Genomic DNA, 19,702 nt, shown 5'->3' with positions numbered 1-19,702 from the left:
TAATCAAAATTAATGGAATTAATATGAATTTCACATAACATTTATGCGATCCCATTTAATTTATGTGTTCTTGCAAATGAATTTCATCGGCTTCATAATATTCATATGATTTCGTGGTGGGATTTGCTGTTATGTGATCACAGGAAAGCTATGTGAAATTCACATGGATTTCATCCATTAGATATGTGATAAATTTTTTGAGTGTAACTGTTACGTTATTTCTAAAAAAAACTCAAATTTGAATTAGGTACTGCAGCGTGACGTCACAAATGAACTCAGTGTTAGCCGGTTGAACCTTTTTGACAGTTCAGTGGTACTGTTTACAAGCACTTAGTCGTTTTTTCGAAAAAATATATTTTAAAATTTCCGAACTTTAACTTGAAAATTGTCGAGGAACAGCGCGGTGAAAGGATGTTGCTCGTGGACACTGCAAAGTGTGGTTTACATCTCACTGGAGTCTGAAAAATTATCGAGAAAATCCACCCAAGAAAAAAATGACTAAGTCCACGTAAACAGTACCACTGAACTGTCATAAGATTGAGGTTAACCCCGACGGTGCAAAACCTAATAAGCTTGAAATGCGAAGAAGAAGAAGAAGAAGTTTCATCCGTTGAGTTTCAGAATTCCCAATCGCTTCACTGTGAAAATGTTCTCCGCTGCTTGTTTCGCAGGTACTATGGAAACATCCTCTTGAACAACGACCCCATGACATCACCGCATCACCGCTAATAAGACTGATTTGATTAAAAACGCCAAGTAAACTAAATTTATTAATTAATAAAATTCTTACCCACACCCTCGCCCACACCAAGGTGACTATATATAGGTGTTCTAAGGTATCAAATCCATGATTCAGCCATGTTGAATTTTTTTATGGGACAGCGACCGAGTTTGTTTAAAATTTGCTCTAAAACCGCACTTTCCGGAGTCCAAAGTAGGCACGATTTCCTGCCATAATGCGTCTTTAAATTTCACTGCTGGTATCATTTTCGGCGGTCACCAGTGAGCCCAAATACACAAAATCATCGACCACCTCGATTGGTCACCGTCAATCTGAACTCGGGGTGGGAGGCTAACATTGTCTTCCCTAGAACCTCTTCCTTTCATGTATTTTGTCTTTGATGCGTTGATGGCAAGTTCAATCCGCCTAGCTCCAGCCTTCAGTCTGATGTACGTTTCCGCCATCGTCTCAAAGTTCCGTGCCATTATGTCAATGTTATCGGCGAAGCCAAGAAGCTGGATGGACTTCCTGAAGATCGTGCCACTCGTGTCTATCCCAGCTCTTCTGATCACACCTTGTAACGCGATGTTGAATAGCAGACACGAAAGTCCATCACCTTGCTGTAACCCCCTTCGAGGTTCAAAGGGACTCGAGAGTGTCCACGATACTCGAACAACGCACATCACTCGATCCATCGTCGCCTTGACCAATCGCGTCAGTTTATCCGGAAATCCGTACTCGATCGATTGTGTCGTATGCGGATTTAAAATCGATGAACAAATGATGTGTGGGCCCGTTGTATTCGCTGCATTTCTGCAGAACCTGTTGAATCGCGAAAATTTGGTCCGTGGTACCCGTGAATTCCACCTGGTATTGCCCCACGAACTCTCTTGCAAATGGTGACAGGCGACGGCATAGAATTTGGGAGAGTACCTTGTAGGCGGCGCTCAGCAGTGTGATCGCGCGGTAGTTGCAGCAATCCAACTTGTCGCCCTTTTTGTAGTTTGGGCATACGACACCTTCCATCCACTCCTCCGGTAATATGGTGTTGAGGTGTTCGTCATAGTACTGCTTCCACCTCTCGATCACCTCACACTCTTTCGTGAGAAGGTTACCGTCCAAGTCCTTGCACATATCGGCTTGCGGGTTGCGGCACGTAGCCTTTGCGCGAACTATTTAGCTTCTCGTAGAACATCCGTGTGTTGTTTACGCGGTACAGATTTTCCATCGCCTCGCGATCTCGGTCTTCCTGGTGACGCTTCTTCCTTCGGAAAACCGAGTTTTGTCTGTTCCGCGCTTGTCTGTATCGCTCCACATTCAATCTCGTACGGTGTTGCAGCATTCTCGCCCGTGCTGCATTCTTCTCCTCTACTAACAGTTTGCATTCGCCGTCAAACCAGTCATTTCTTCAGTACGGTGCCGCTGCAGCAGTATCACCGGTTGAAGACTAACGATTTAAAATTGGCTCACTACTTTACTAGCCTAATGGTCCCAAGTAAAGAGCCTGAATTTATAAAGAGACGACATCTTATCCATTTGACAGGTCTTCTGCTCGATTGGAATAACTTTTCCTATGACTTTGACAGATAATCGATTGTTCCAATTTTGACAAGTCGTCTCTTTATAAATTCAGGCTCTTTAGTCCCAAGCAAATCAATTAACGAACCCCATTCTAGTCGAAATTCTAGTACTACACTATGTTTGTTTTGCTTCGCTATGAAAGTTTAAAAGAAAAAAATGAGGGGTTAGTGGATTTTCCTATAATTCGAGGGGTGCATCGATTAGCTTGAGACCGAAGATAATACCAGAGCTGAGCTTAAAAGTTGAGCACGTTTCTTCGGGACCTTCTGGTCTTAGAGTTACCTCTATGGCAGTACTACTTTTTTTTTTTTTTTTTTTTTATACAGGGGGGAATCTGCTCACAGACACCTGAGAAGGAACTCAGGGTGTGGGGATGGGAGAATTTCACTCCCGACCCACTAAACCTTACCCTGTGCGCTTGGCCCTTGGCCTCCCCGGAACCGCCCGAAGGCATTACTTCGTGGGAGGGGCCGCTGTAGCGCTATGGCGCCTCTCTAGCAATACTCTAACGATCTGGTCGGGCAGTAGGTAACTGCTGCTCGGCTCGCCACTGTCGTTGTAATACCGAAACTATGTGGGTGACCGCAGTCACCACCGCGCTCCAGTTCTCGGTGGTACCACACATCCTATGAACGATGTTGTCCGGACTGGTATCCGCTCCGCATATCGCTAGCATAGCGCTCGATACTGGCTCGAAACGTGGACAGGCAAACACGACGTGTTCGGCGGTCTCCTCGACACCAGCACATGTGGGGCAGGTGGGAGTACTTGCATGTCCGAACCTATGCAGGTAGCTCCTAAAGCAGCCATGGCCTGACAGGAACTGTGTCAGGTGGAAGTTTACTTCCCCATGGCGCCTGTTGACCCAGCTTGATACGGAAGGTATCAAGCGGTAAGTCCACCTCCCCTGGCAGTACTACTTATGGCTGAACGGATGTCCCTCCAGCCATCTTCAAGAGAAGCTGCGTCAAGCTGCTCTTCCGTGGGTATTGCAACTTCGAGCTGCTGCGCGTAGCCTGGGCAACTCCGGCGTCCCGTAGTTGCTCACTGCGATACGTGCGGACGTTGATAATGTCGGAGAAGAATTTCCCGTCGATTAGACCGTGATCGATTTGGTTTTCTGTGTGTTGGTCAGGTGATCTCCAGGTGGCTTTGTGGATATCCTTGTGGGGGCAAAAGGTACTTCGAACTACCATACCCCGAGAGGCTGCAAAGTTCACGCATCGTTAGCTGTTGTCGTTCGATACGGCATGCAGGCTGTTTGACCCGATTGCCGGTCTATACATTGCCTCCCGTCCTACCTGAGCGTTTATGTCGCCGATGACGATTTTGACGTCCCGTTGCGAACAGCCGTCGTACACCTGCTCCAGCTGCGCATAGAACGCTTCTTTCTCGTCGTCGGGTCTCCCTTCGTATGGGCAGTGCACGTTGATGATGCTATTGTTGAAGAAACGGCCCTTAATCCTCAACTTGCACATCCTCGCGTTGATCGGCTGCCAACCAATCACGCGTTGGCGCATCTTACCTAGAACTACAAAGCCGGTTCCCAGCTCGTTGGTGGTGCCACAGCTCTGGTAGTTTAGGCCTCCCCTTCGTCTTTTATCGGCTCCTTCTCAGTATAGTCTACTATCCAGAATCTTTAGATGTAATACGCGTCGTTTCGATGCTTTAAAATAGGTGGATGCTGTTTCTGACCATCGCTTGCTTCCTCTCCATTGTTCTCCTCGACATCCGGAGACGTCACATCTATAGAAAATCGCCCGTATAGAAAATAATTTTAGATAGAGCAGGAATAAGGGAGCTAAGGCTCGCAAACGCAAATTAACAACACCATAGGGTAGGGGAAGACTTACCCTACCGACGGTTATGTTGGTTTGTGTGGGCGTGTCTTGAGTTCCTAGAAATCATCGATAGAAGTCATTCCCCCTTATTCTGCGAGTCACGTGACTCTCTGTCACCGGTGAGGTGACAATTGTCACCTCGTGTGAGGTGACTCTCCATGTAAATCAAATGGAGAGTCACCTCACACGAGGTGACTATTGTCACCTCACCGGTGAGAGAGAGTCACGTGACTCGCAGAATAGGGGGGAATAAACTATCGCGTGATCCACACCGAAAAACACAGCTGCTGCTGTCGATATCTAAGAGCACACTGATTTAAGGCTGGTTAAGGAGTACCTACTTTAAAGATCAATTCAGTGTCTCATAATCGTGACTCGCAGAATAAGTCCGGAGTGATTTGAGCGTAATTGCTTTTGTAAACAAACACTTCAATCACCGATTTCTCGCGAATAAAAACTCAGGCTAGAAAACAAACAACACACTCATGTAGAGGAGTGATTCCTCTGTCATTTGGAATAGTTTGTTCGCGAGATTAAGCTTTTATTCGCAAGAAATCAGCGATTGACATATTTGTTTACAATATCAATTACCCCCAAATCTCGAAGTTCTCCGGAAGTGGGAATGAGTTATTGGAAGGATCACGTGTTGATTACTGTGGTCGTGTATATGTAGATCAGGTGATATTGAAGGAACTTAAAACAAGAATTTTTTTCGGGCTTCTCGGGTATATTCCGTGATATTCCACAAGTTATTTTAGAGCAAAGACACATGAGGCCTTTCTACCCATTTATTCACATATTTGTTAACATCAACAGATTCAATGTGGCCCCATAACTGTCCCTTTTGATTAAACAATCAAAATGTGACATTATTGTGTGATAAATTTAGAGTACCTCTTGTTTTCGTTCGAACCGTTTTGCCCTACAAAATTTATTTTTTGTATGAAACGTACGGTTCGAACGAAAACAATAATATGGGTGGATTTCTCGAATCCGTCTTAACAGGAATTTCGTTCATTCTATCTCATGCAACTGAAAACTAGCACCCATTCTCCAGATACTTTGGGGGATATAATTGTCGTTATCATGCGATGGTAATCGCGATCACTATATAGCGAATCTTGCTGTGTTAGATAATACCTAAACTCCACTCTGGCAAAACCCGGACAGGGGCTCTCCTCGTGGGTCACTGGGTACGTACAATACGGTTAATATATGCGAACCAACAGTAGTACATTGACTTGCGCTCACTTCGTGGTTTGCGTCTCACGGGGTGGTCTGGCTTCAACCAAAACAACCGAAAAGAGTTTCTCGATGTGTACCTACTTAGTTTCTACACTACGCTGACTGCTTGCATTTGAATTCCTTTGTTTTTTTAACACATACATTCGCTTCTATTGTGTATTCTGTATATTCACGGTTGTAGTAGTTCAAGAAGTATTGGTTATGTTTTGAATTTCTTTTTACCTTTAAGGCATATTTTGTTCAAGTGTTTTCTGTTTTTACTCAAATGCTATACAAAACTACCGTTCCCTGCTTATCGTCTAGTTATATTTTGAAGGTGAATGATGTCAAAGGAATCGATTAGTGAATCATTACATGAGATTTTACTTAGGAATCTCGCGAGCAAAATGTTTCTTTTATTGAAAATTTTGTATCCTGTGCGGGTGGGTCATTGGATGATATCAAGTTGAAATGGTTTTCTATTTTAGTTCGTCTTAAATTAAAAAAAAGGATTAAACTGTTCAGAAAAGGCCCGACGAGAGCGCAAATCTAACGCATCCGGTAGTGATTCTTTTCGTTTACCTGCGATAACTCTCCCTTGAAGTGCAGGTCGATGGTGAAATCTAAATCCCGATTGTTCCGGGCATTTGGTTTCATTTTGAACATACCGTAGATCTCTTCACCCTTTTTTACGGTCAGATACTCGTCGAAGTAGAACACGGTCTGTTTCCAGTGTGTGTAGGCAGCCTCGGGTGAGGTGCTAAATCCCAAACGTTGATGACACTTGGTAAATTCAACATTGAAATATGTGATCAACGCCTGGACGAAATCGTTTCGCTTCACCATTAGATGGAACGGCGACTCGAAGTCGAGGTCCTCCTTCCGGACGGTATACAAATCAATTTCCTTGACCATATAAGAACTGGTCACGATCTGCTTTGGATCGACAACATCCACCAACGGTTCGCTAATGGCAACCTTCCGGATCGAGCTCATGTTGAATCCGTACACATTATCCCACCAGTTGATTTTCTCGTCCTTGTACTGACGGTCTTCGATGGCGGACACGAACAGCGTACACCGATCCGGGAACATCATACCTGAGTTCGGTTTGAGCCACTTGTCACGAGCGTAGATGACAGTGTCCAACATAGACTCGTAGAACAAACAGTACCTGTTGAAATGGACAACAACGTGTAATAAACATGTTGCTCAACCTGCATACTTAGAAAACTATGAAACTCACCCCATCCACTCGGAAATGATAATGTCAACCTGCTGGATGCCATCGGGCAGCTCGATCTCCTCCACCTTTCCCTTAACGAGTGTGATGATATGGCTCAGATTGTTCGCCTCGACAATCTTCTGCGCGTAATCGATGATGTTCGAGCACTCGACGGCAATCACTTTGGACGCACCAGCTTTAGCAGCGAACATCGACAGGATTCCCGTTCCACAGCCAATATCCAGTACGGTTTTACCCTTGAACAGATGCTTATTATGGTACATTGAGTTCCGATAGGTCAACGTTCGCACTTCATCCTTGAGCATCTCCTCGTGGATGCCAAAGTGTGCGTACGAGTCGAAGTAGTAATCCCGCGATGTCATTTCCTCCGCATTGGTTGCCAGACTATCTCCACTGGTGTTCCCGTTTGGCGTGGTCGCTGCTGTAGAAGAAGACGATGCTGTTTCCATGTTTACGTCGGTACTGGCCTAATAGGAAAATTAGAACAAAAACCGACACTAAGAATTTTGTTTATGCTGCTCTAGACATGTTTCTAGCTTGGCCTTCCGCAAATATAACCTATAAAAATATTTATTTCAACATTGATAGTCAGCTTCCCGCTCACACTTCACTGACCACACTACCTTCTCCCTCTACTAGCGGCTGCTGCGCCTTACTTTGTTCAAATTCAGGCAAACCAAAAATCGATTATAATTATACAGATATAGCAAATACTCACCATATTTAACGAATCTAAACGGAATACTGTGTATGATAGTACGATTCCGCGGAATAATGCACAAACGAATCCAACGTTTCTTCACTCTATCGAACTCCTGATGGAATCAACGATGCCGCTGCTGGATCTTCTTGAAGCCGACAAAAGGAGCAAGAAGTAAAATTGCGGCGACGGCTACGATGGGCAAAAACAATAATCCACTTCCCGTACAGTAGTTAATCCAAAGGGACCCAAAAATGTCCCGATGGCCTAGTTTTCAATGTAGAAATACTAAAAATCACTTTTCCGGAGTTTTTGAACATGAAAGGAAGCAAATTGTCGCAATTTTTCACTACCGCATCGATGATGGCCGCACAAACCAAACCACACTTTTGCTTCTTTCTTGCTTTTTCTGCTGCGCGAAAACGGCAAAGCGAGCGTCGAGCGAAAGACAAAAGCAAGCAAGGCACATTTTGACAAGCACCCAGCGCGTGAGCGCCGGCACTGCTCCGGACCTGCTCCGGACCTCCGGACGGTCGACACGTGAGTGACTGTCGGAGTTAAGTGGTTTTTGCGCGCCGCACCAAATGGTATTGGATTCCCGGGACAATAAATAAAATTAATCGTTCACGTGTGATTAAATTGGGTTCTTTAATGTTACAACCATATTATTACATGTTATGGGTTACGTTTATTACACTAATAAATTCCACACATATATATTGACGAATTTCCATGTCAAATTCCACATGATTTTCATGTGACCACACATAAACAAAATCCACCCAGAAGCACACATGAAATTTAAGAGTCAAATGAATCACGGAACCAAATTTTGTCCATTTAAATCAAATATATTTGTTTATTATATAAAAATATGAACAGTTCGAAGTAAATTAAAAACATGTTTTCAACAAAAGTATGTACGTTTGAATTAAATTCAAAAGCATGTTTATTTCAACAATACATAATCAGGGTAAACAGTTTTTAGCGTATGCTTTTTTCCTTCTTGTTTACATTCGGCAAACTCAACCGAAAACGGCCTGCAAGCGGCGAAACCGAAGACCGCTGGTCCGAAAACCCACGCAAGCATGTGTTCCAAGCTCGACAAAACCGGTGAAACTCCACAATATCAACGTCACTCCGTCGTTTCTGATACCGATCCCCATATCATACTCACCCCCACCCGACGTCGAAAAAAAAACAACACCAAATGAGGACCAGCGTCAGAAACGACAAAACGACGCTAATATCACAACTATAGACTTTTAATTTGAAAATGCATTATTTTTAAACGAACAATTTTTATTTTTGTGTGCAGTATCACAAAGTTTTACCGGTTTTACTGAACTAGAACCCCCGGACACACACCCCGACGGCCCCCGGATCACGGACCCGGACAACACCCACAGACCACCCTTAATCGCAGGAATATAGATGCCATGTCTGCAGATTTATATGTTTGTTTATTTTAAACATGAAAAGCATGTTTAAAATAAACATATTTATTTTTGATCACGTATAGTTGCCAAATAAAAAAAAATATTCACGATTATTTTCAAAAATAAATATTTTTAAAATAAACATAAAATTATTTTTGATTTAAACATTATTATCAATGGCTTCAAACATGGAATACGTTTGTAATCAACCTAGTTTATGTTTGTGGCCAAAACAAACTGAGTTTACGTTTAAATTTACCTCAAATACCTCAAGTACCAGAGCTGAGCCAAAAAGGTGAGCACGTTATTTCGGGACCTTCTAGTCTTAGAGTTACCTCTATGCTTATACCCTTATACCCCGTAATATAGGCTGTCTTGCAATGAGCACTCATACATAGGATTTCCAGTGAAATCTAGATGTATGAGTGCTCATTGCAAGACAGCGTATATCACGTGATATGCGCTGTAATGTGAAAGGGATATTATTCAGTTTGCTATTCGATCAGGTGTTGAATCTGGAAGACATTCAACGTTAATATAGCTTTTAAATATCAGATCAGAGTAAACAGCGGAATAAAGCGCATCTATCAATCTCAATGAGGTTTATTCAGCACATAATTCGACATCTCGTTTCATTCAGCATTTTACACTTTTATATAGCATTTATTCAATATTTATGCTTAATTGAGACTCTGGAGGAGTGACTTACCCTCGTATCAACGCGTAAGAACCTCTAAAACAACATTGTTACATTCTGCGTTGGTCTCGTTGTTTGCATTCAGTTAAAAAAAGATCAATCGATTACGACGTTTCGTTGTCAATATTGCCACTACAGTTGGAAGCTTAAATCTCGGCCTAAATAAACCATTAGCGTCAATCAAGAGTAAAATCGATTGTCGCTTGTGGGTTATTCCGGTTTCTTACTGTAGCGACAATATATCACAAAATTTTCCATTCATTTGCCTGATTTTTTGATCTTACATACAGTGGATATTCGCTAATTGGGTTATTTAGGGGTATTGAGGTAAATACATATTCGTTGTCTGCATTAAAAATGGAACCGAATTCCAAAATTTAATCAATTTTGGTACCCTATAACTATTTCAAATAAGTACGTTTACATTAGTAAAAATCACCATCTGTGCGCCCCTTTGTGGGACTTTGTATGGGAGCGAGCTGTCAACGAATAGATTAAGTGTCAATGATCAACAATTTAAATCTTGATTTAAAAATCGTGATGAATGTCTACGGGATCGATAAACATATCGTTGTGCTCAGAAAACAAATCGGTATATTTTTTAAGTTAAACAACCCAATTAGGGTATTTCATCAATCTGAATGAGTGATTGAACCATTAGTCAAAATTAAGTTCAATAATTTTGTTTTCTAATGGTTCAATCATTCATTCTGATTGATTAAATACGTCAAAAGCGCAAAAAGGCTCGTGAAAAGGCCTCCCCCAGTTAGTGAATCTCCGTTGTATTAGATAATGCATGTAAACCTTTTCTTTCGCTTCCACCACTTCACAACTTCACAAATTAAAATATTTAAAATAATCTGAAACAAACGGCGAGGATACGTGATACGAGGATAGGTGCAAATTATTGTTTTTGTTTACATTTTAAACGCTCTGCACACCAGAAAGTTTGAGAAACTTCAAATCATCTGTCGGTCCATCGGTCATGGTTTACGTAAAGCGAGACGTAAAGTACTTTTTTAGAACTAAAACGCAAACCTTGTCGGACGCTATGGATGTTAAGGCCGGCGCACAATAGATACGTTTTCAGCCTTTTTGACAGTTAGACCATGCATTATCTGTCAAAAAACCCGAAAACGTATCTTTTATTTATTTATTTATTTATTAGTTGCAGCAGTTTCGATGCAATATTCAACAACATTTTTTTTTCTGTGCATGTAAAATTCCACATGATTTACATGTGACTACCCGAAAAAAAATAACAACAAAAATACATTAAAAAACAATGTAACAATAAGACGAAAATTATTGTCTTAACAATGATTTATATTGTTACGTCTACAATAAATTTATCTTGATTTATGTTGTACAAAACAATAAATTTCATGGTAAATGGAAAATTTACAATAAAAAAGGGGGGTTGTTAAGTATCTTAACAATGAAATTTTCGTGATTTTCCCATATAATTTTTTTTCAATAACATTATATATTATTGTTATTTTACTGTTGGTTGGCGAATTTATTGATTAAAAAAAATAACAGTGTACTTTAGAGTGTATGTGTTGGCTTGACAGATCTACTTTATCGACTTTAAAAATAAATCGAAAAAATAAAACATTGCCCCGGGAAGGGAAGGGGGTGGTATGTCTGTTTACGGGTGGTCCTTTTTTTACTGGTTATGGATCGAGATTCGATCCAGAACTTGTGAGAAATGCAGGCCAACTCCCCTGCGCTCGATATCCCTAGGTCACGTCTCCTTGGTGGTTGAGCGTCGTTGATAAGTTAATGCATTCGACTGGAGAGAATCGCCCATGAAATATGCTTCCACCTGACCTGACATCTTCAAGTGGTGGAATTTTTTATTATTATTGTATGATTATTGACTGCACGGAAAAGGTCTCCATTAAGCTTTAGAGAGGGTCTAGGATAAGATATGAGCGGACGCGGACTGCCTGGTTTTGAGCCAAACGAACTGTCAAAGCCAGAGCCATACGAGCAGCGAGCAACGCCTATCTTAATTACATTGGCAGTGTTGCTGACCCTCTCATAGTCTGCATGCTTCAATCAGATTTATTTTTATTGTTCGTGAAGTAACCCACAATGAAAATACACCAATATTTAATGTAACAACAATTTTTATTGTAATAGAGTTGTTCATTATTGTTCATGATCGAATCATGTTAACAATAAAATAAATGAAAAATACGATAAAAAACATTGTAACAACATATTATTATGTACATTCATTGTACAGCTAGGTAGCAGTTTTGCCGTTTTCGGAAGAGTACAACATTATAACAATCATTTTTATTGTCGACAATAAATATTAATGTTAGAGCATTGTTTCCACTGAAAATTTCACTGTATTTTTTTTTCGGGTACACACGAGACCGTTTGTATTAGCATAGAGGTAACTCTAATATCCCGTTCACATTACAGCCTATATCACGTAATATAGGCTGTCTTGCAATGAGCACTCACACATAGGATTTCCAGTGAAAACTAGATGTATGAGTGCTCATTGCAAGATAGTGTATATCACGTGATATACGCTGTAATGTGAACGGGGCATAAGACTCTGGTAGGTCCCGAAGAAACGTGCTCAACTTTTTGGGTCAGCTCTAGTACTATCTTCGGGCTCAGTTCAGCTTCGAACCTGTTCGGATACGGTTGTGTATAAGTTTATTTCTGTTTTGTGCGTGCGTTCGCTGATTTTGCCAGATTAGCGCTGGCACTCTGCCTCCCGGACGGTTATACGTGTGTGATTGGTGGTTTTCTCGCTTTCCGAGAAGTTTTGGAATCGAAAAAGAAAACGTGATGCATCATGTTTGCAGGCATCAGAAGAAGTGTCGCTATCTGCGTTGTTTGTTTTTTTTCTTCGCTTGTGCTCCCGGTACAGAAATTTGTGGCGTCGCGTGTGATAGTTTTTGATTTCAGTTTGTTTACGCGTTGTATGATTTTGTGAGCGGTCGCTTCGTGTTCGCGTCATGGAGCAATCGACTACATTCGACCAGAGGATTGATCCCCGTAGGGCGGGTCTATGATCGGAGCTACTACACCAAGCGTGACATAGCTGCTTGCAAGGGATTCAGTTGGACTGATTTGGTGAGATTGTTCCATTTTTCTACTTTTGTCTATTTAAACTTAATTTCTATGAATGCGTATCGTTTGGAATCATTTGATTCGGATGAGACTCTTAACTTTTATTTGTTTACATTGTGTTTCAATTGGTATTCTTAAGAACTTCATAAAATAAGGTTTCAATATTTAAATTGAGCAGATCGACTAGCCTGGTGGCTGCCGCTTTTGCTTACTGAGTAGAAGACCGTCGGGGATCCACATTGTAAAGATTCCCTATTTTCAGCTTTTTTACAGGCTGGAGTTGTTGTTTGAACCATTTAGTTTATCAATTTAATTTATCTGTATAACAATTATTCACAAGCATTCTTCCAGGTCAATTCAAGAATAGTTTGATGATGATAAATCTTCCTAATATTCACATTACAATTATGACCCGATCCAGTCAATCTCTCCGCGCATCAGACTGTTATTTTTCAATAATTCCACATAGTTGTAATTTCATACCTTCCTCCTTCAAGATGAATGTTTAAGATACACATACTTTGCTAGCTGACAAAATGGGGTCATTGCTGTATAATTATTCTCTTTTTGCAGCCTTCATTCAGACTGGATCTATTGATTTAAATTATTTGAGTTTTCTTCCAGCTCTTTGATGACGGAACATCACTAGATTTATACTGTAATGATTCACTCTTACAGCTTTCACCCTGGTTTTGTCTGTTGATTTGATTTGTTTGAATTGGTTTTCAGCTCTTTGGTGTTGGCAGTCGCGGGCGATCAATTTTGCTCATGCTCATGCTCTAAGTTCATTTTCAGCATTTCGATGATGGAACGTCTTCAGATTTATATTATAAGGGGGCTTATTACGGATGTCACATCACGGTGAAAAGTTGTCACTTGTCGTCACGGTGAAGTGATTCCCATTTGATTTGTACGGTAATCACGGCTCTTATTCTGAGTATCACTTTCTTATCACCGTGTAGTGACACCCGTAATAAGGCCCAATGATACACCATTTGGTTTTGGCTTCGGGCAAATCGAAGTATAATGCATGATAACACTGATTCATTTAAAACCATGGTCGCATCACTTATCAAGGTGAATCCTGATCCAACGAACCCAACTTACTAACAAAATCTCCTTTTCTGTGTCTTTTGTTGGAAATTTCAGGGTTACATCTTCCTTATTGGGAGCTGATGAGACATAGAGCTGCATCATATTGTATGTAAAATAATTATTATTTTCATTGCGGAATACCAGTTTTTTTATCCATATAAATGTATTTTCATTATTACGTATTTTAATGTTCTGATATATTTCATTTCTCCATTACATATGTTTACTATATATATAAATAAATACTGGGTTGGGAGGGAGCATCAGGGTATCATTTGACCTGAAACTGGACGATTGGAGTGGTATGACAACCGGAGTCTAGGAGGGAATAAACACTATCATTTTCTTTATCCTACCGATTCTATTGTGATGGTGTGAATTCTACTCCAACAGTTTCAGTGAGATTGACGCGTCCTTCTTAACAAACCATCCTGTATGAAGCTTAATAAGTATTGCGAATTGCGTTATTCGATTTGTTGGATCGTATCGTTGGAAGGAGATTCTTAAATTCCGGTGGATTTCGCGTAAGTGTCTCTGCTTACGGGTCCACCCCACCGTTTTTGGCCCTTCATACAGCGATATTGTGAATTCAGATCGGTAGCTCAAATTGATCTTGCTATTAAGTGGAGCTGCATACAAGACAAGATCTTCGAAGGGATGGTGGCTACCTTACATACATACATACATACAGCTCTAGTACTATCTTCGGTGCCAAGCTAATCGATTCACCCCTCGAAACATAGGAAAATCATTGTGTAGTACTAGAATTTCGACTAGAATGGGGTACGTTAATCGATTTGCTTGGGACCAATAGGCTAGTCAAGTAGTAAGCTAATTTAAAATCGATAGTTTCATATTGATTGTTGGGATTAGTGAGCAGTTTCACTAATCCAAGCGTTTTACTGGTTGAAAATAAAAAACAACCCCGTGTCAACTCGAACACTTTGACAGCTGATTTCGATTATAAACAAATCGGTTTTACACGGCTACACTAGCAATGTTTATTTGTATGTGTCCCACACATCAATTTTTGCAATGTGATGAACAAATGATATATATGTGTCAGACATATAGTTCTTATGTGTACATACACAATTCATGTGTAACCACACATACTATTCATTTGACTCGTAAATTTCATGTGTACTTCTGAGTGGATTCTGTTTATATGTGGACACATGGAAATCATGTGGAATTTTATATGGAAATTCATCAATGAAAATGTGTCGAATTTTATCAGTGTAGCAAAGTTGTAAAAGTAAAATGATCAAATAGACCAATGTAACAAATGTACACAAAAAGAGTTAAGCGATACAAACTCGACAGTGAGCATTCATAAGGGCGTATACGCGATGATCGATTCTCTTCATCGATTTTCTCTTTTGTTAATAACTCGCTAGATTTAACGTTTGTCGGTGCGTTTGCTGTTGCTTTTGATAGTCAATGCAACCTGTTACAACTCTACATTGAACAAATTCTACAAAATTGTTTCGCTTAGCTGTAGCAATGCAAAGAGAAAATCGATGAAGAGAATCGATCATCGCTTATACGCCCTTATGCATGCTCACTGTCGAACTATTACCACAAACGAAGTGACAGACGGAGTGGCTCGAAAACTTTGGTGACTAACCTGCTATTGCAATTTTTCAGTGTACCACATGGCAACACCACTACTACTGGATTGTACCACATGGCAACACTACTATTGGATTGAACTAGCATTTTTACCAAATGTACTAGAATGTTTTGGTTCTATCTCTTTCACTCTACTCAAAACCTAAAAAACCTAAAAAAAATGACAAAATGATACACTCTTTGCACACTGTCAAAGAATCATTGTACACAAAATCAACTTTGTGCAAAACCAAAACAAAAATACTATCCCATCTGGTGACAGATGGCACAAGCTTCTAAGAAAATTCTATTCCAGCGAACCACATTATTTTAATTGATTTCTTCGCCAGTTAGTCGTCTGTCACTTCGTTTTTGCTATTACTCTTCTATGATTGTATGTGATAAAAAAACATCCATCCAAATTTACTTTCATTTATTTAAGATATTCATAGGTCAAAAATTGTCCAATGTACAGTTTGAAATGATGGGTACATGTTTGTTACTTCGGTCATTCGGACTGCCTTACATGATTGGTGCTCATTTTCTAAAGGGGGGCCAATTTAAAGTTAGGTACTCTACTACGACATCTGTGAAAGGGAATCTAGTATCATGTAGAACAAATCGTCCAATGTAACATCAATTGATTGTGTCATTGAGAAAAATCGTCCAATGTACAACTTGACTAGTCAAAACGTCCTATGTGGTTTTTGCTATATTGTAGCAATAAATTAAAATCAAAATTGTGATTTTACCGTTTCTACTGAATTTTGAACGTTATTATTCACTGACTACATTTAAAATAGTAGTGGGGTCTCCCTTAGCTCAGTCGGTAAAGGCGTAGCTACAAAGCAAGACCATGCCGGAGGTGGCTGGGTTCAGTTCCCGGTCCAGTCTAGGAATTTTTCGGGTTGGAAAATTTCTCGACTTCCCTGGGCATAGACGTATGATTGGACTTGCCACACAATTATACCAATGCAAAAATGGTACAGGCATCGAAAGCTCTCAATTAATAACTGTGGAAGTGCATCTAGAACACTAAGTTGAGAGCACGCAATAAGCTTATATGCGATATGCAATAAGCATGAAATGCGAAGAAGAAGATTTAAAATAGTATTGCAAAATGTATTGTTTCTAAACAGTTAAAATAATAATCTGTCGAATTTCACCTTCGATTTGCTCAAAATGGTGGATAACTTACATTGGTCTATTTGAAAAGTGACGCGAGAAATCTTGCGGCAAGAAGTCAATTTCGTCGGTGCACAGAAAAAAAAAATGTAATATCGATCAACGTAATTCAAGCTGATGTATGAAATAATGATGTACACGCAGAAAAAACACTGAGGCGTAAACCAATAATTATATATATAATAGCAAAAACCAAATACAATATTACATCAATGGATGTAATTTTGTTCGCAAAATCGATGTACATCGTACAACGTAATATTATACCACCAGCAGAATGACCTCTGTGCACGAGTCTGTGCAGGTGTTTGGATGTAATATTCAACAACTTTTTTTTCTGTGTGGAACCATCATCATCATAATCATCATTCACAGAAAAAAAGTTGTTGAATATTACATCCAAATAGCTGTACAGAGGTCATTCCGCCGGTTATGTAATATTACGTTGTACGATGTACATTGATTTTGCGAACAAAATTACATCTATTGATGTAATTTTGTATCTGCTTATTGCTATTACATCATTATTTCATACATCAGCTTGAATCACGTTGATCGATATTACATTTTTTTTGCTGTGTTATTATTTATGTTGTTCACATTTTCCCGGACCCGAACCCTATACACTCCGACATCACAAGGGAAACGTCATTTTCTGACAGTACGGTTCGCAATTTTTTTTTTTTTCGATGTCTCTCTTCCCCCGGGGCGGTGTGCGTGTTTCGGTCGGTCGCGCGCGTGGTTGATTTACCTCCTTCTTTGCAAAATTCGATCTATTCGGTTCGCGAGTCAGCTCGATCTTGATGTCAGTCTAATTTACTCGCTTTTCGCGGTGTGACTCTCGCTGTGACTGGTGCTTCTCGGTCAGGAAAGCTCGTGCTTTCTCGTGTGCTCCGTGTTGGTGGTGATTCCCAGAGTGCCCTGCGTCAATTTGTCCCATCTGGTGCAATAAACAGGTGACCCTTCCGGCGCTGTTCCGTGTCCCTGAAGACTGTTAGTCATTTTCTTGTTCAATTGCGTTTGTTCTTTCGCGTGACCTTTTCGTCGTGTGTGTGAACGAACAGTGGAAAATTCGATTTATCGCTGTGTTTTATAATCACCGAAAAAAGGTGTTGAGTTAGTGCCATATCCGGTGGTAATCAGATATACACCCAATTGAAACAAGTTCGATAAAGTCGGTAAGCAAAATGTCTCAGGTGACGATGAATGGCGAGAACGATCATGCCAACCACGCTACGGTGAATAATCACAAGGAGATGCACCAGCGCTGTCTGAATCCGTACCGTTCCAAGGTGACGGTAGTCCTCGGTGCCCAATGGGGAGACGAAGGCAAGGGCAAGGTGGTGGACATGCTGGCCACCGAAGCGGACGTTGTCTGCCGCTGCCAGGTGAGCTCGTAGTTGTAGTCCTTGGCTCGAAAGCTGTAGTTTTTTTTTGGCGAATGCCTGCATAGAGGAGCCTTGGAAGCATTACATTCTAGCGAATGAGTGGTATGAGAAAAACGACAAAGTAGGAAAATCCCTAGCAGGGCTGGCAGTCAATGCTTTTATTGTGACTCACTGGGTCACTGGGTGTTCGAGAAATCGAAATTGGATAATACTGTGCAGCCATTATATTTGACACAATTAAGGAAATATCAAATACAATGTTTATTTAAAAACTCAATCTTGGATGATTTTTGTTTTAAAATTTTGCGTGTATCTATTTAAAATATCTAACAACAGGGGACAAATATGAAACTTGACGAACTTGTTAAAAAAATGTTGGGAAAAAACGTTTGATATCGTACATCGTGTGTCTAACATTGACACCCTAATTATCCCTATGTTCCTAATTAAACGCAATATAAAAATGCAGTAAATGTAATCAATAATGATGGATTGTTGAACATTTCGTTAGACGCTTAGCGGGCACAATTCTGCACAAATGGTTTTCTGAAAACTTGTCGTTTCGAGAATTGGCAAAAAGCGTGAAGTGCAGTAAATCTACAGATTGTTAAGAAGTTTGGAGCAACGTGTTCTCTTGAAGATTTAGCGAAATCTGGGCGCAAAGATTGGACAAAAAAAAAAGAGCTGGTGCAGAACGCCTTTTGAAATCGCATAAACCGTGTTCCGTTAGTGAAATTTAAAAAAAATGTCATTTGCGTCTGAACTGTGCCAGAATATCAAAAAACGTAACAATATCAGAACCTGCAAGAACCAAAAAGCACCCACGGATTCACAGAAAGCTTCTTCGAAAATACGGTCTCGGAACTTGTATGACGTTCTCCTTCAAAATGGCAAGCCATTTGCTCCTGTAGCTTGAAGAGTTCTTCGTATTTCACAATGGGCACAATCAATGGTGAAAATTACAGAAAAGAATGCATCACAAAACAAATTCTACCCATCTACCGAAAGAATACGGATCCTCCATTGTTTTGGCCGGATCTGACATCTGCTCACTATGCTTCTGCTACGTTGGAGATGCTCAAGCAGGAAAAAGTCTTGTCGAACAATTCCAAAATCCCCCAAACTGCCCAGAACTGCGTCCTATCGAAAGATACTTGGCAATAATTAAACGGCATCTTAAGAAAGATGAAAGAGAAGCAAGCTCTGTTGACTGCTTCAAGAAAATTTGGTCTGCAGCACAACGAAAAGTTAAGAAGAAAGTTGTGCAGAATCTAATGGGTGGTATCAAGTGAAAAGTTCGAACGTTCTTCAGAAAAGAGAAGTAAACGTGAACTCACCTGATATCGATCATGTTGATTTGTTGTATGTTGATTTTCATTTTTATAAATAAACTTATAAATTTGTTCGAAAATAAATATTTTCCTTTGAGAAACACGTGTCTACTTTCATTAATGAACAGTCCTTATACCCTGTGTCCTTAGTTTAGTGCCACCACTATTGAGAAGTGAAGAAGTAATCGGTTTTGATACAGTTGTCATTCTTAACTTTATCGCAAGGATCCTACTTTAACTGTAAGGTCCCGCTCTGTATACCCTTTGGAGTGTTGGAACTTGGAACACCCTCGAAAGGCGCACTCCTTTTCCAGTCAAAAACGGATTTCTTAGCAACAAAATGAAGTAATAACCATGCATAATGATAATGACCAGGCATCAGAATCCTACTGTGTTACCTGACTTATAACGAATATACGTTGTATACGAGTACCCCGAGTACAACGTATGACTCGTCTAATTTTGCATAGCATTTGCAATGTAAAATTAGACGAACTATACGTTGTATTCGGAGTACTCGTATACAACGTATATTCGT

General features: G+C 40.3%; 2 protein-coding genes across 3 annotated transcripts in view; one reads left to right on the top strand and one right to left on the bottom strand.

Annotated features, from left to right (window-relative positions):
- Positions 1 to 5,738: 5,738 nt before the first annotated feature.
- On the bottom strand, positions 5,739 to 7,740 carry Art1 (arginine methyltransferase 1). The gene is made up of 3 exons (XM_065232713.1): positions 7,332 to 7,740; positions 6,614 to 7,080; positions 5,739 to 6,541 (listed from the first exon to the last, which is right to left on the bottom strand). The coding sequence occupies exons 1-3, from the start codon at positions 7,332 to 7,334 to the stop codon at positions 5,917 to 5,919; spliced, it is 1,095 nt and encodes a 364-aa protein (XP_065088785.1). The 5' UTR covers positions 7,335 to 7,740; the 3' UTR covers positions 5,739 to 5,916.
- Positions 7,741 to 17,160: 9,420 nt separating this feature from the next.
- Positions 17,161 to 19,702, top strand: part of AdSS (adenylosuccinate synthetase) — a 50,952-nt gene continuing 48,410 nt past the window's right edge. For both annotated transcript variants that reach the window (XR_010518401.1, XM_065232725.1), the window contains exon 1: positions 17,161 to 17,833. Coding sequence is in view for 1 of the 2 variants with exons in the window: in XM_065232725.1 (XP_065088797.1) it covers positions 17,633 to 17,833 (201 nt within the window). In the remaining variant the exon portion in view is untranslated. The remainder of the gene's footprint in view (positions 17,834 to 19,702) is intronic.

Source organism: Ochlerotatus camptorhynchus, unplaced genomic scaffold, assembly GCF_037179485.1.
Source record: "Ochlerotatus camptorhynchus isolate MF236.1 unplaced genomic scaffold, CSIRO-AGI_Acam_v1.1 ptg000371l, whole genome shotgun sequence".
NCBI classification, from domain to species: domain Eukaryota; kingdom Metazoa; phylum Arthropoda; class Insecta; order Diptera; family Culicidae; genus Ochlerotatus; species Ochlerotatus camptorhynchus.
The sequence above is the reverse complement of the archived record's forward strand: the minus strand, read 5'-3'. Positions and strand labels throughout refer to the sequence as shown.